At 48.1% G+C, this 17,073-nt stretch overlaps 1 protein-coding gene across 1 annotated transcript; it reads right to left on the bottom strand.

Annotated features, from left to right (window-relative positions):
* Positions 1-1,682: 1,682 nt before the first annotated feature.
* LOC102460116 (olfactory receptor 52K1-like) lies at positions 1,683-3,287 on the bottom strand. Its single transcript, XM_006126563.4, has one exon. The coding sequence runs from the start codon at positions 3,268-3,270 to the stop codon at positions 2,308-2,310; it is 963 nt and encodes a 320-aa protein (XP_006126625.3). The 5' UTR covers positions 3,271-3,287; the 3' UTR covers positions 1,683-2,307.
* Between the last annotated feature and the right edge of the window lie 13,786 nt (positions 3,288-17,073).

Here is a 17,073-nt window from a genome sequence, read left to right as displayed (position 1 = left end):
AGGGAGCCCTGGTGGCCACTCTGGGCATAACCAGGAAGACTTACTCTCCTCTCCCCCAGCCCCGGAGCCATTAAAGGGGTCGACCCTGGCCACAGTGCCTGTGCCAGATCCAAGCCTGCCAGCCCAGAGCCAGCAGTGGCCACTGAGGCCCCTGACCCAGTGGCCCCAAAACATGAGCCAGCAAGCCACTGGCAGCCAACCCTCCACCACTCCCCAGGAACAGTCTGCCAGCTCCCAGGAGCCTGACAGGGGCTGGAGAAGGTGGGCGCCTTCCTGGTCCAGGGTGGAGATCATGTTCAGGTTTGGGGGGATGCCCCCAACGTCCATGATCTCCCCACTAGATAGAGGAACGCGGCCGTCTATGGCAGGATAGCTGCCAGCCTGGCCACCAAAGGCCACATGCAAATGCAGGAGCAGGTTAGCATGAAAGTCAAGTTGGTCCAGCGAGACCCCCCCCAACCCTGAGCCCTGAGCTTCCCCTCCCCCTTCTTCCCCTTGCTTCCCCCTTCCAGCTCCCTCCTCCCAGGTTTCCCCCTCCCCTCTCCCGCCCTCTCTCTTTCCCTCTCCCACCTCCTTTTCCCAGTCTCCCCAGAGGTTTAGCGCCCCCCTTCCCCTCAATTATGTTCAATAAACCCAGTTTCTATTTTTGAACATACGTGTCTTTTGTTTGACATGAGGAAGGGGGGCTAGGGAGGGGTAAGTGGAGGGACGTGAGGGAGGAATGGGGCACGAGCCCCCGGTGGGGAAGACCGGGAAGGCTCAGAGGGCTCCTCAGGGTGGACACTCTCCTGAAGGGCCTCCTGTATCCTGACGGCCCCCCGATGGATCCCCCCAGATGCCAGCCTGCAGCAAGTGCAGCCGGGCTGATGGCAACGACCCCACAAGACACACCGGCGTGCCCAGGGGCAGTCTGGCTCCATGTGGCCTAGTGCTGTGGTGTCCCGAGTTCGGGTACCCAGGGCACTCCAAGCCAGGACTGCTTTGCTGTCCCTCATCGAGGTAGACAAGCAAGCGGGGAACCCTGAGAACTATCTGTCCAGTGTGGGGGTAGGGTCCCTTTAAGCACAGATCTCAGTTAGCCTCAGGTGGCAACCCCACACACTAAGTCCTAACCTGATTCCCTGCCAGCACTCGTTCCGGCCAGGCTTAACTTCAGGGTCCACTCAGTGTGGATGTGCTATTTCGAAATAGCTTTTGTGTGTAGATGCATTAATTCGAATTAACTTAATTCGAATTAACTATTTTGAATTAAGTTAATTCGAAATAGTGCTGTAGTGTAGACATACCCTCAGTCTTCCCTCCCAGATCAGGACTGCAGCAGAGGGGTAAATAGAGAATTCCTACCTATCCAACATCACCACTGGGATTGTCTGGGTTTCCTTTAATGTCCGCAAGAGGTGCCCAGGCACACAGGTGAGTATTGCCTGTTTCCTATCTCATAGACCTGGAAGGGACCTTGAGAGGTTATCAAGTCCAGTCCCCTGCCCTCACGGCAGGACCAAGCACCATCCCTGACTAATAGGAGTTAATGCCAGCATGCATTAGTAAACAGAAACAAATGTGATAGCAATGTGGAGCAAGACTTTTTCCTGAGTACTTTATTGCCCAACACACACGTACACACAGAAGGAAAGAAGCCGGACTCTGTTTCCTTTCCTTATTGTCGGTACCAGAAAGACAGCTTTGACTGCTTGGTGCCTGAGATCACTCAGCTGAGGAACTAGGGAATTTCAAAGTGCACTTTGAGGCGCATCTACCCTTCCTCTCCCTGCTTCGACCTGATGCATCTCACAATTCTGTGGTAGCGTGAAACAACAGGAGATAGACTCTCACGTATCCAGACAACACAGCTAAGGGCAGATCTCCACACACAAAGAAGGTTGGCACCCAACTGCTACTGTGGTGGCATGTTTGGGCCAGAAGAACACATCACTCGGCACTTGTTCTTAAATGTTCCTGCTGTGTTGCTACATCTCCGAGCTAAGTGATTTTCTGGGGCAGGTAAAGCATCTGTTCCTGCTGCCTGCTGAGGTAATAAAGGCCGAACGTCTCAGCAAAGCAAGAGAAGGTGCAAGGAACTTCACACTCATTGCTGTCACCAGAGCTGCAGAGTAAGGACAAGGTCAGGCCAAGATCAGGTTCTGGCCAGCAGTGCTAAGATTATAGGGGATGGTGTATTGCTCCCAGTTAATAGAAGGTAGAGTTCCCATCCCTGCATATACAAAGCCCCCACAGGAATGCTGTCCAATTTACTCAGAAAACCTCTCCGGTATTCCCTGCTTCCTGATCACCCGCATCCTGGTCGTCCTAGAAGCTTTTCCCTCGGAACCAGAGAAGCACCCGGACACGAATCTGTTTGGTTTTCACTCCGTACACGATGGGGTTCATCATGGGAGGGAAGAGGAGGTAAAAATTGGCCATCAGGATATGCACGTGTGGGGCGACTTGGCGGCCGAACCTGTGCACGGTTGAGGAGAGGACCACAGGGACGTAGAACACTAAGATGGCACAGATGTGGGAGCCACAGGTGCCGAACGCCTTGAGTTGCTCTTCCTTGGATGCCAGGCTGAAGACAGCCCTGAGGATCCTGACATACGACACGATGATGAACATCAGATCCAGCCCCACGATGCAGAGAGCGACGATGATCCCATAGATGTTATTGAACGTGGTGTCGGTGCAGGCCAACTTCACCACGGCCATGTGCTCACAGTAGCAGTGGGCAATGACATGGGACCGGCAATAGGGCAGTCGCTGAAGGAGGAAGGGCAGAGGGGCCATTAGCACGACCGCCCGGGCCAAAGCCGCCAGCCCGATTTTCACTATCACTGAATTGGTCAGGATGGTGGTGTACCTCAGGGGGTTGCAGATGGCCACGTACCGGTCGAAGGCCATAGCCAGCAGCACAGCAGACTCCATGATGGAAAATGAGTGAAGAAAAAACATCTGCACCAGACAGGCACTAAAGTTGATCTCCCTGGAATTAAACCAGAAGATGCTCAGTATTTTCGGCACGGTGGTTGTGGATAAACCCAGGTCGATGACGGCCAGCATGGCGAGGAAATAGAACATGGGCTTGTGTAGGGAGGGCTCCGTCCTGATAACATACAACAGCATGCAGTTTCCTAGAAGGGCCACGCTGAACACGGAGCAGAAGGGGATGGAGATCCAGAGGTGCATGGGTTCGAGGCCTGGAATGCCCGTCAGGAAGAACAAGGACAGGTCAGAACTGGTGCCATTGGAACCTGACAGGATGTCTCGCAGGAGCATCCTCTGCAACTTCTCAATGTCTGTCCTGTCAATGAAACAGAAGAGCTCAGCTAAATAGACACAGCATACCTATATATGCATGAGAGTGGCCACACTCCACTCCAGATTTCAGGGTGCATCACTGGAAAACGATCATAAGGTCAGGAGCTGAGAGAAAAATTGATTGGGGGGGGGGGGTAAGAAGCCTTCACACTCACCTTTGTCACCAGAGCTGTACACGTGGGGGAGAGTGAGGACAAGGTTATGGCCAAGATCACCTTCCAGCAGTGCTAAGATTGCGTAGGGGCCGGTGTGTTGTATTGATTGATGGGGAGTGCAAATTAAGAAATGCCTGGTGCAAGTAAAAGTAATGTGATATCAGTGTGAGGGGGAACGGTCACAGAAGACCCCTTGGGGGTGTTTCCTGGGGTGCTGACAAAGCCACTGCCACTTGCCGCCTTGTTCTGTGGGGCTTGTCACTGCCCTGTCCTGCTGGACCAGATCCCTGGACTTCCCCTGCCCAGGCACCCAACTGAGATCACTGGCCCCACAAGGAGCGATACAGACACTGAAATGCTTCAGGTCCAAGGAAAATGCAATTTGGGGCCCAGCTTCCTGAGACACTGACCCCTCAATGAATTATTTAGGTAAGCCCTTTTAACAATGAAAGGGGGAAAGTGCACACGGATTGCTCCTCCTGGTAACAATCACTCACACTGGGCTTGGGAGTCAATAAAAGTGATTTTATTAGGTACAAACAGTAGGAGTTAAGAGGATGTAAGTGAGAATAGGCGGAGCAAAGCTGATTACAAATTTAAAATAACTGAAAACTCTTGGCTAACTCTAACACTAAAACCTCGCTTCACGAGGCATAAGGGAGCGGTCGACAAAGGCTTCTCTTGTCAACCGATCCGCGTCTTGACTCACGCGCTGTGCGGACGATCAGCTGAGCCAGCACAGCACGGTGGCCATTTTTATTTTAATGAATCGGGGATATTTAAATCCCCGCTTCACTGACTATGTCAGGTAGCCTATTTTACACGCCTCTGTTGGCAGAGGCATGTAATCTAGACATACCCTTCCAGTGGAGAATGGATGTTCTCAGAGAGATGGTCTAGTTCAACTGCAAGCTCCTGAGCTTCATGCAGGAATCACTGGCTGGGGTCTTTAGCCTGGGTTATGCAGGAGGTCTGGCTAGATGGCCATCATGGGCTCTTCTTGCCTTAAAAATTTTTCACACTATGATTTCAACCTGCCCATGATGTTATGTCTAAAGCTGGCACCACACATCAGATCTGTGACTCCAACCCTTTTCTTCCAAGTTTCCCTGCCTGCCTTTGCACTCCCTTTTGTGTTGTCGTGCGTATTTCTTCCAGGGCCATCGCTGTAGTGCTTGAGAGACACAATGAACCTTGTACTCCATTTACAGCTGCAACTTTCCCATCTCAAATTAGCTTGCTCAGCCATTATTTTGCTATTTGGGGGCAAATGCATTGACTTTGCTGCTAAGCCCTCTCCTCTCTTTGACCTCTACCACTGCTGACAACACCTCTAGCCTCTCAGTCATGCATGACTGCAACCTGGAAGACATCTTTGACCCTCTGACCTGCATGTGTGTATCCAAGGCCCATTGCATCTCTCCCTACCATGATCCTAAGATCTGACCTTTCTATCCACAAAGCAAAAGCTCTCCTCCACCTCTAGCCCTTCCCAGCAACCTCCTCCACTCTGGTCCTCAAGTCCCTTCTCACGCATCCAAAGCACGAAATCCCTCCACGGGATCTCATTGTCATTATAGCCCTTCACGGCTCTGCCTCCTTACTTACCAGTCTTCTCTTCTCATATTGTTCCCAACCCCTCTACTCTGCCAGGGGCAGAACCCCTACCTGCCTGCTTTTCCCATGCTGCCCCCCATATACAGAAGTTCCTCCCTAAAGTGGCCTGTGCCAACACTCCCCACTCCTTCACATCCATCCTCAAGACCCACTAGTAACAGTGGATAGTTGGGTAGAGCTGACGGACATGTATTTAACATAGCCAATGCTTATAATGGTAGGAAAAAACCGTGCATGTTTTGGTTTGTATCCCTTTATCTCTTCCACTATATGTTACAGCGGGGTTAATGACGATGGAAAAAAAAGTCTGTGTCAGGTGTGTGTGTGTGTGTGTGTATAGTGCCTCACACATTGTGTGTGGCATCCCAAGGTCAGTAATTCTCAATATCTAGAGAATATACAAAGTCATCCCAAACTTTCCAACCATTTGGTGGAGGAATTTTATCACATGGCTCCTTGCTCCATCCCATCATTAGGTTTTAGTGCTTTCCACTTTGGTTTTAGCCACAGTGGTCTGCCGACATGAACGTGGGCTCTACATGCTGCTGTATGGGGACAATTATTTCCAGGCACAAATTATGCCTCTAGAAAGGAAGGTCAGGGTTTTTTTTAAAAAAAATCAAGCCTCAAATGTAACCTGCATAGTTCCTTTCTCATACACTGCATTCCGTGACCCCTTTCAGAATCCAGGCTCCTCAACAGACAAGGACGAAGACCAATGCTGAAGTCAAGAAAGGAAATCTGCCTGTGAAACGTCTAAGAACCTCTCGACTCCACATTTTCAATCTTGGGTGTTGAAAGTATTTGCCTTCATCCATGCTTGGGCACACAGCTTGATTTTTAGGGAGTGCTGAACACCCACTAGCTCCCATAGAAAACCAGGTGCCTAAATATAGTCTAGGTGTCTAAATATAGTCTACTAGCCGATGTTAGAAACTTAGAATCCCAGGGCTGGAAGAGACCTCAGGAGTCATCAAGTCAAGCCCCCTGCCCAAGGCAGGACCAATCCCAACTCAATCATCCCAGCCAGGGCTTTCTCAAGATGAGACTTAAAATCCTGTAGGGCTGGATATTCCACTACCTCTCTAGGGAACCCATCCCAGTGTTTCACCACCCTCCTAGTTAAATAGTTTTTGCTAATATCATACCTAGACCTCCCCCACTGTAATTTGAGACCATTGCTCCTTGTTCTGCCATCTGTCACTTCTGAGAACAGCCTCTCTCCATCCTCTTTGGAACCTCCCTTCAGGTACTCGAAGGCTGATATCAAATCCCCCTCACTCTTCTCTTCTGCAGACTAAATAAACCCAAATCCCTGAGCCGCTCCTCATGGGTCATGTGCTCCAGCCCCCTAATCATTTTTGTTACCCTCTGCTGGACCCTCTCCAATGCATCCGCATCCTTTCTATAGTGTGGGGCCCAGAACTGGACACAATACTCCAGATGTGGCCTCACTAGTGCCAAATAAAGGGGAATAATCACTTCTCTAGATCTGCTGGCAATACTCCTTATGCAACCTAATATTCCATTCGCCTTCTTGGCTACAAGGGCACACTGTTGACTCATATCCAACTTCTCATCCACTGTAATCCCCAGATCCGTTTTTGCCCAACTGCTACTTAGTCATTCAGTCCCCAGCCTGTAACAATGCTTGGGATTCTTCCGTCCCAAGGGCAGGACTCTGCACTTGTCCTTGTTGAACCTCATCAGATTTCTTTTGGCCCAATCCTCTAATCAATCTAGGTCACTCTGGACCCTATCCCTGCCCTCCAACATATGTACCTCTCCCCCTAGCTTAGTGTCATCCACAAACTTGCTGAGGGTGCAATCCATCCCCTCATCCAGGTCATTAATAAAGATGTTGAACAAAACTGGCCCTGGAACCAATCCTTGGGGCACTCCGATAGAAACTAACCGTCAACCTCACATCGAGCTATTGTTCACTGCCCATTGGGCCTGACAGTCTAGCCAGCTTCCTCTCCATGTTCCCAGTGTTGCTTGGGTCTGTAACTCTAAGAGTTTTTTTAATAAAAGGAAAATATACTTGCTTTATTTAAATGACTGTGTTTTTCAAAAATACAGCACTTTTTTTAAGTGAATTTTTATTTTGGATGTCTTAAAAAAGGGATTGTTAAAATTTTTCTGGGTTGGGGTTGTTGTTTTTTTGTAAAATTTTTCATGGGAATTCCATCAACTGTATTTTTTTCTCTATCTCGATAAACTCTGATCATTCGCTATATTTTCACAAAAAGGGGCTCTAGTCAATTTGGTTTCCAATAACATTTTTTAGTTTTCAAACCTTTAAGTATTGATTTAGCTGGATCAAAACAGCTACTCCAAATGTCTCCATTTTATCTCTTTTTTGTAAGGTTTATTGAGAAGCAATCCTATTCTAGGTTCATCCTATGTTTTAGGCTCAGCTTGATTCAGTCTCTTTCAACATTTGCTCAGTTATGTGCTTGATTTGGTGATTCTTCCTCTTTTCTCTTTGGTTGTACAAGAAGCAAACCCATTCTAGGCACATCCCATTGTCCTGGCACAGCCAAACCCTTACGTTGTTTTAAGTTATGATCAGAGGAAGCTGCATAGCAAATTTGGTGGTCCTAGCTCTTATCGGGTAGGAGGAGTTCTTAATCAAACAGTCAGACAGACAAACTCTCTAAAATATATAACATAGAGCTACCAAGATAGGCACCTCAGCTTGATCATATGGGGGGCAGTATGAACCTACAGAGGAAACAGAAATGAAAATAGATAGCAGCAGAATTTGGATCAGGTTTTGAGCTTCCCCAGACTGTGGGTGTGTTTGGATCTGGTTCAAACCCAGCTATGGTAACAGAACAGTACAATTCCTTTGCCCGCATGAGTCGGATTCTGCGGGCAAACTCACCAGAATCCTGCAGCACTCCCTTCCTTTTCTGGGGCCCCAGTCGTCCTCCCAGGCTGCGTCAGGTCCACATGCTCACCCACCGCTGCCAGCCTTTGGTGGATTTATAGCCACAGGGAGGGAACTCGCCTCCTCTCTACTGGGAGGGTCTCTCAGGTCAGCTGGGAATCTTTGCTTCCCCTTTGTGCTCCCCACCTACCGCTGGAAGACAGAGTTAACTCTTTCTTTGCAGACCTGGAAGAATGAAGTCTGTTCCTACATCACGGAGCTGAGAGAGAGAAAAGCCATTTTAGGTCTAGATCCTGATCCCACAGCTGTTGCTTTGCCCAGTCTCGTTTGAAATAAACCCAAGCAAAGAAGCCTCCACTACTTCCCTTAGGAGACTGTATCCACCCTGGGGACTCCTTTACTGCCCAGCGAATTTTCTCCAGCTATACATGTGGGTCACCCTGGCCAGACAAGTCAACTTCAGCTGCTCTCTGGCTGAATATTTAACAGTTGGCAGTGGCTATGAAAACAAGCTATCTACTGAACGCCACTCACAGGTCGAGGCTTTAGGAGTTAGAAAAACCCATACAGGCTCATAGGTATTTCCTCCACAGACAGCCTCTTTATGTTATGATTACTAGTCTGCCTTGTGATAGTGTTTAAAGGCCTCCTCCTCGTCAACCAAGCCCCGTTGTGAAACAATGCCCCAAAGGGTTTCAAAGCTGTGTACACCAAAAAACTGGGGACCAGCTCATTAAGCAGAGTTCTACAAAAAAGGACCTGGGAATTAGAAGCTGGATATGAGTCAACAGGGTGCCCTTGTAGCCAAGAAGGCGAATAGAATATTAGGGTGCATTAGTAGGACCGTTGACAGCAGATCTACAGAAGTGATTATTTCTCTTTATTTGGGACTGGTGAGGCCACATCTGGAGTATTGTGTCCAATTCTGGGCCCATTACAGAAAGGATGTGGACACATTGGAGAAGGTCCAGTGGAGGTCAACAAAATGATTAGGGGGCTGGGGCACATGATTTACAAGGAGAGGCTGAGGGATTTGGGCTTATTTAGTCTACAGTCAACTACCTAAAAGGGGGGTTCCAAAGAGGATGGAGAGAGGCTGTTCACAGTAGTGACGGATGGCAAATTGAGGAGCAATAGTCTCAAGTTACAGTGGGGGAGGTCTAGGTTGGATATTAGGGAAAACAATGTCCCTAGGAGGGCAGTGAAGCACTGGGATGGGTTCCCTAGGGAGGTGGTGGAATCTCCATCGCTAAAGGTTTCTAAGTGGCTGGCTAGCTCAGTTAGTTAACACAGTGGGCTAAAAATGCCAAGGTCATGGGTTCAAGCCCACTGCTGGCCATGGGGACTATTGGGGTGGTGATGTGTGGGAGAGGGATAGCTCAGTGGCTTGAGCATTGGCCTGCTCCACCCAGAGTTGTAAATTCAATCCTTGAAAGGGCCATTTAGGGATCTGGGGCAAAATCTGTCAGGGATGGTACTTGGTCCTGCTGTGAGGGCAGGGGACTAGACTTGATGATCTTTCTAGCTCTATGAGATAGGTATCTCTCCATATATTAAGCTCTAGCTGGGATGATTTAGTTGGGTTTCATTTTGGGCAGGGGGCTGGACTCGGTGACTCCTGAGGTCTCTTCCAGCCCTACAATTTTATGAAAAGGACAAAAGCAAACGTGACAATGTCTCAGAGCTCCAGGTCAATTAGTTCCGAGTTGTGGGGTTCCGGACGTGGTCCTCAAAAGTGCACCTGTTCCCTCCCAGGCTAAAATCCTGGCTCCAGCCCTTCCCCCTTCCCTGGATTTCAGAGCCTAGGTTCCAGAAATGTCTACAGTGATGTCTTTATCCCTGTACCATGAGCCTGAGTCAGTTCACCCAGTCTCTGATCATCTTTCTCTGCAGTGTGGGTAGAAGGTTACTGTATAGATGGACCCTAAGAAGAAGCCATTTTATGGCAGTGCTGGCACTTCCTGCCCCCAATCCACCTGACAATATGGTAGTCATTCTTGGGGCATTTTGTCTCTTCCCCTTCCATTTCTTGCTGGACCCCAGAAGAGAGGAGGTCCAGTGGAGTTCCCTCCACTTTATAAAACCTATAAAAAGGGAAAGAAGAACAACCCAGGAAGCTACAGACCAGTCAGTTTAACTTCAGTGCCAGGGAAGATAATGGAGCATGTAATTAAGGAATCCATCTGCAACAACTAGAAGATAATAAGGCGATAGGTAACAGCCAGCATGGATTTGTAAAGAACAAATCATATCAGAACAGTCAGATAGTTTTCTTTCATAGGATAATAAGTCTTGTGGATAAGGGAGAAGTGGTGGACATGGTATACCTAAACTTTAGTAAGGAATTTGATATGGTCTCTCATGACTTCTTATCAATAAACTAGGGAAATACAACCTAGATGTGGCTACTTTAAGGTGGGTGTATAACTGGCTGGATACCCATTCTCAGAGAGCATATATTAAAGGTTCACAATGATGCTGGAAGGGTTTAACAAGTGGGGTTCTACAGAGGTCTGATTTGGGACCGGCTCAGTTCAATATCTTCACCAACAATTTAGATATTGGCATAGAGAGTACACATTTTAAGTTTGCAGGTGATATCAAGCTGGGAGGGGTTGCAAGTGCTTTGGAGGAAAAGGTCCTAATTCAAAATGATCTGGACAAACTAGAGAAATGGTCGGAGGAAAACAGGATGAAGTGTAATAAGGACAAATGCAAAGTACGCTACTTAGAAAGGCACAATAAGTTTCACACATAGGCTATGTCTAGACTACAGGCTTCTTTCAGAAGAAGGTTTTTTCAGAAGAGATCTTCCGAAAACACTTCTTCTGAAACAGTGTCCACACTGCAAAAGTGAATCGAAAAAGCGGTCTGATTTTTTGAAAGAGAACATCCAGACTGAATGGCATGTGAGCTGTGATTGCTATGGACAGAACGGCCACCAGGGCACCTGTGCTTTTTCCTTTTTCCTCTTCTTCGGAAAGAACTCCCTCTTCCCCGTCCACACACGTCTTTTTGCAAAAGAGCTCTTTTGGGAAAAGGCTTCTTCCTCGTAGAATGAGGAGGGCTCAACAAATCAGTGAATCTACTTGCCCGTGGCAAGTACTTTTCAGCCAGTCGCCCTGTTCACCGGCGGCACATGCATGCGCAATGCGGGTCTTGTGCATGCACAGTGCGGGGCTGGTGAGTAGATTTCTCAGCGGTTTGTCAAGCCCTGAGAATGAGGATTACCAATGCCGGGAAAACCCCGTTGTTCTTTCAATTTTCTTGTGGAAGAACGCAATTGCAGTGTGGACATTCCTCAAGTTTTCTCGGAAAAATAGATGCTTTTCCGACAAAACTCTGTAATATAGACATACCCATACAGAATGGGAAGTGACTGTCTAGGAAGGAGTACGGCAGAAAGGGATGTAGGGGTTATAGTGAACCACAAGCTCAATATGAGTCAACAGTGTGACACTGTTGCAAAAAAAGCAAACATGATTGTCAGATGCATTAACAGGAATGTTGTGAGCAAGACACAAGTCATTCTTCTGCCCTACGCTGCACTGATTAGGCCTCAGTTGGAGTATTGTGTCCAGTTCTGGGCACCACATTTCAAGGAAGATGTGGAGAAACTGGAGAAGATCCAGAGAAGAACAACACGAATGATTAAAGGTCTAGAGAACATGAGCTATGAGGGAAGACTGAAAGAATTGGGCTTGTTTAGTTTGGAAAAGAGAAGACTGAGAGGGGACAGGATAGCAGTTTTCAAGTACTTAAAAGAGTGTCACAAGGAAGAGGGAGGAAAATTGTTCTCCTTGGCCCCTGAGGAAAGGACAAGAAGCAATGGGCTTAAATTGCACTGAACGTGTAGAAGATTGTCTGATCCACTGTCACATTCCCTGCTGGGAGAAATTGAGGCGGCTGGAACATAATGACCCTAGTTGGAATTCACTCCAGCTGCCGGGCTTCTCACTGCCCCAGTCTTGCTGACTATGAATTGTTCTAGATACTGCACAGCTGATGCTCCCAAACCTTGCTAGCTATGGTGACAGTGTAGAGTAGGGCTCCTCTTCCCATTTTAAAGCTTGGGAACTGAGAGACAGAGGGACATGCCTAAGGTCACCCGTGGCCGAGTCAAGCATAGAACGCAGGCCTCCTAAATTACTGCCCTAACCACCAGGCTGTTCTCGCTCTATAACTACTGCCCTTGTCATCCACTGGGAAAGCCACTCAAAGTGACTGTTAGTGCCAACTGAGATAGCAGGGTCTGTGTTGGGCAGGGTAGAGTGGAAGGTGGCTAATGCAACCTTGGAGCTCTACCTAGGGGTACAGGAACATTTTGAAAAATGGGGGTGCTGTGCCCCCTTGTCCCTGTCCACCCCAGCCCCAGCTGAGGCTAACAGCAAAGCCTCAGCATGCGGGGCCAACTGCTAGGACCCTGGGTGCTGGGTTGTTGACTGCCTCTCGCACCCTGGGGGCATGGCTGCCCTCCTATGTTCAGGGCTCTAATTGGGACTCCAGCACATGGGGCTGGCACCAGAGCCCTCAATGCCCAGGGTGGCAGCCAAGAACCCAGTGTGTGGGATGGACAGCCAAAAACCCAGTGTACAGGGTGCTGCGGCACCCCCTGCACCTCTAGTTCCCACACCCATGGTGCTACCATGCACCCACTGTACCATTCCACAGAGAGGACAGCAAAGGAGTTGTAGAATTGTCTGCACTGTCTACATGCCTTGCCAAGCAAGAACGTAGAAGTCTCCAGACAAGATTCACCTAGCCCAGTACGTTACCCTCCTCACTGGCTGGTACCCAATGCAGCAGAAGAATATTCATGTGACCTTGCAGAGGGCATTTTTTGAATGACTTGGCCATGGAAGAAGTCCCCCTCTTTATCCCCTTTGGTTAGTGGAACATGGGCAAGAACCCAACAGAAGCTCCCATCCAGCTTCAGTTTTCTGCAGAACTTGTGAGGCCTATCAGTCCTGCATACCGGAGCAGCCTCACAGCCTGGGAGAAAGGGCAGCACCGCATTGCATACTGGTCCCTTCCTTCTTCACACACGGTCCTTCATCTGAACTTCTGACTCACATTTGGCTCCTAATGTGGAAAGGACCAAACATCTGCGGCCAAACCATCTCTTGCTGTGATCTTCTCATATTACACAGAAGTTTGGCAGAAAAGGACCTGGAGATTACAGTGGAGGAGGAGCTGGATATGAGTCAACAGGGTGCCTTTGTAGCCAAGAAGGCAAATGGCATATTAGGGTGCATTAAGAGGAGTATTTCCAGTACATCTAGGGAAGTGATTATTCTCCTTTATTTGGCACTGGTGAGGCCACATCTGGTGTATTGCATCCAGTTCTGGGCCCCCCACTCTAGAAAGGATGTGGATACATTAGAGTGAGCCCAGCGGAGGGCAACAAAAATGATTAGGGGGCTAGAGCACATGACTTATGAGGAGAGGCTGAGGGATTTGGACTTATTTAGTCTACAGAAAAGAAGTGTGAAGAGAGATTCGATAGCAACCATCAACTACCTGAAGGGGGTTCCAAAGAGGATGGAGAGAGGCTGTTCTCAGGGGTGACAGATGACAGAACAAGAAGCAATGGTCTCAAGTTGCAGTGGGGGCAATCTAGGGTGCATATTAGGAAAAACTATTTCCCTAGGAGGGTGGTGAAACACTGGGATGGGTTACCTGGGGAGGGGGTGGAATCTCCATCCATTGAAGTTTTTAAGTCCTGGCTTGACAAACCCTGGCTGGGTTGGGGCTGGTCCTGCTTTGGGCAGGGGGCTGGACTCGATGACTCCTGAGGTCTCTTCCAGCCCTGGGATTCTATGATTCTGTCTCTGAATGGCTCTCCTGCTGCAGGGCACAGGGTGACCCACCAACCTGTGGCACCTTCTTGGATTGACTGTGGGACCCTACACTCTACTGATGTGTACATGCATTGATCAGTGTCCCACCCCAGTGCTTCCTTGAAAGCGGTTTGAGTTGGGGTCAATAGGTTTGTTATTCTTTGGCCCTTGTTTCGAGATACATACAACCTCTCCCTCCACTCCAGTATGCTCTTGGGGGAAATGGGACGAGTGTTCTTGTTCCTGAGGCTACCTAGGGTTAGGAGATGAGGATTTCATTTCCAGTAATCCCAAAGCCCCATTCTCATTCCAGCCACTGAGACCAGACTATACAGGTCCACACTGGAAATTCATATACCCTTCCTGTGCCTCCATTTACACCACCGTGGTGGTGTCACTGAAATGTTAAAAGTTCTCAGAAAAAAGGTGCTATTTAAGGGGCTATTTATCCCTTCACTTTAACTCTACATCCTTGCGGCCCTGGGAGCAAGAGAAAGAAAGAGTCTTGAGTGTGGGCTCCTTTGTGGTAGACGTGTATTATGGCTAAGATTATTAGGAATGTTTCTTGATAAGTAATTGATTGAAGTTTGGAAGTGATGACCCAATAGGGGTCCCTATAAGCCATGTAGTCTGTAAAAATTAATTATAAAAAGACTAGATACTACAGTATGCAAATTGAACCTCTCTAATCCGGCAACATCCATGGTCCGGCATGATTTTAGTGAGCTGGATGTCCACTTACCACGGATGTGACCAAGTTTCCCACGGTCCCATAAAGTTTGTTTACAGCCACCAGTCCTGGCTCTCAGTGTTCTGTGTTGTTATTTAGTTCTAATTTACCCCTCAATGTCTTCTGAGAGTCCAGTGAGCAGTGGAAGTGTCGGTAATGCTGCTAGACAATACCGACCTCCCGGGGCCTGGCAAATTCTCTGGTTTGGTACCAGTCAGGTCCTGAGAGTGCTGGACTAGAGATGTTCAACCTGTGCTTTGGAGCAGTTCTCTGAAACTATCCTTAGAGACATTTTCCTGACACCCTTCTCCCTGTCAGGAAGCAACTGGCCATCGCTGCTTTGCTGCTAATCACGCAATCCCGCGTCTGATTTTAGATCATTACGTGGGAAGTTCTAAACCTATTGCTAATGTCTGTGTGTGTATAAATCTAATAAGTGGTCATGTGAGATCAGAGTTGAGTTGAATCAATCTCTCATCAGCTGGAAGCACTGTGTTCCCATGGATTTGTTCCTGACACCACTGGCCTGAAACAATTAGGTTCCCACTGCTTTGGCTTCTGAAAACCCTGGATAACACCCTCTTGACCAAAACGGGTACTGATGTCTTCATATGCAAACTGACGCAGAGCACGTCTTCAAATGACATATACCCTTTTGCAAAGGTATAAAATAAAAATTCACTGTGCAGATGCCTTCATGTTTTGGGGGGTATTTGCACACTGACGTAGGGCACACACACACATCCTAGCACATGTTCTCTTGAAGATCAACCCCACACTGTGGAATAGAGGTGTAGCTATTAAAACAAGGTCCTGTAGGATAAGACTGGGTTAATTTACTGTTACTATTCATGGCTATTCCCAGTGCCTGATAGCAGATTTTCCTGTAGAATGAAGATAGGCTCTGAATTCCCAACTGGGACAGTAAAACTAGAGGATTTCTTTCAGAGGTATAAATACCGCCAGGCGAGTTGTCCTGGCAGACTGGCTCATGCAGATTGTGTGTGACTGTAGCATTGACTGAAGGTGAAGAAGATACAGATGAAAACCGGTGAGTGGGCGGGGGGGGGGGTCATATGGATTTAATCAGAGGCCCTTTAATACACATTTTTTAAATGCACTCAAAAACTTTGGGCCAAATCCTGCCCCCCATCACGCTAGTGTCAAAATGAAATAATTCCACTCATTCCAGCAGAGCAACACAGGACTTACACCAGTGTCACAGATCAGAATGTGGCACTGTCTGAATGAACAAGGGGAAAAGACACTATGAGAAGGTGAAGCGCTCGGAATTCGGGACAGGCAAACGGTATCACAGTCCAAATTTTGCCCCTTCTATGAAGTCACTAGTCTGCAGTGATTTGTTTGTTTAAGCCACATTGATACTTACGCGATGAAGATCAATCTTCTAGCATTCTATTTAGTGGGTCTAGTTAAGACCCACTAAATCAAACACCGAGGGTATGAATCCTCAATTCCCACAACCGCCAATGTTCTTTTCTACAGCTTGTGGGCATCCAGACACATGATTGCATCTCGTCATGCTCTTGTCTCCTGTGCAGACTTGTACTTCTTTTGTCATCACAACAGCAGCAGCAACATTCTTCTGGTGGCTTAGACTTTTTGTATGAATTCACTTCTCTACAAAGTGTGCTTTTAAATAAACAAGAGCAGCAGCCGTGTTCTCCCCGATTTCTTTTCAACCCACTGTTCAGTCTTCCTGCTGTGATGTTCATCGGCACCCAGGTGATTATCTGCCTCATGCTGGTGTGGAATCTAGGAAATATTGCCTGTCTGACTTTTCCCAAACCAGAAATCCCCTCAGCCCAGCTTTTCTCACAGCACTGCTGAATTCCCGGGCAGTTTGTGGAGCATAGCACTGGGGGGGGAGGTAAGCATTTTAACCATGACTTTCACTAGCTTTGACATTTCTTGCTAGTAAGCAACAGCCCAACACTGCATCTTGGAAGTCATGGTGAGTTTTGTCACTGCCTCCAATGGGAACAGGGTCGGAATGTCAACAGCCTCTTTGACCAGTCTACACTACACCCAGAAGGTCAGCTTAAGGTATGCAACTCCATCTACGTACATAAAGTAGCTGGAGTTAGCTTACCTTAAGCAGAGCTTGGCATCATCTTCATAGCGAGAGGCCGACGGGAGCAAACACTCCCATCGGCTTCCCTTATTCCTCGTATCTGCAAGGAGTACTGATATCGATCAGAGCCACCCTCAGTGTTTGATTTAATAGGTCTTAACTAGACCCACTAAATAGAATGCCAGAAGACTGATCTCCACAGTGTAAGTATCGACATGGCTTAAATCTCACTCCCTCCTTCCCTTCCTCCCGGAAGCAGATTAGCAGAACTCACTCATGCAACCAGTAGGACTAAGTCTGTCCAGGAAGAATGTCCAAGCTGTGCTTGCCAAATGTAATGGATACATCTTGCTACATGTCCTGCCATGAGGGCACAGGACTCGACTCGATGACCTCTTGAGGTCTCTTCCAGTCCTAGTGTTCTATGA

Source organism: Pelodiscus sinensis, chromosome 1 (genome assembly GCF_052426305.1).
Source record: "Pelodiscus sinensis isolate ZL-2025 chromosome 1, ASM5242630v1, whole genome shotgun sequence".
Classification (NCBI taxonomy): Eukaryota; Metazoa; Chordata; order Testudines; family Trionychidae; genus Pelodiscus; species Pelodiscus sinensis.
This window is presented reverse-complemented; position numbering and strand designations above follow the sequence as displayed.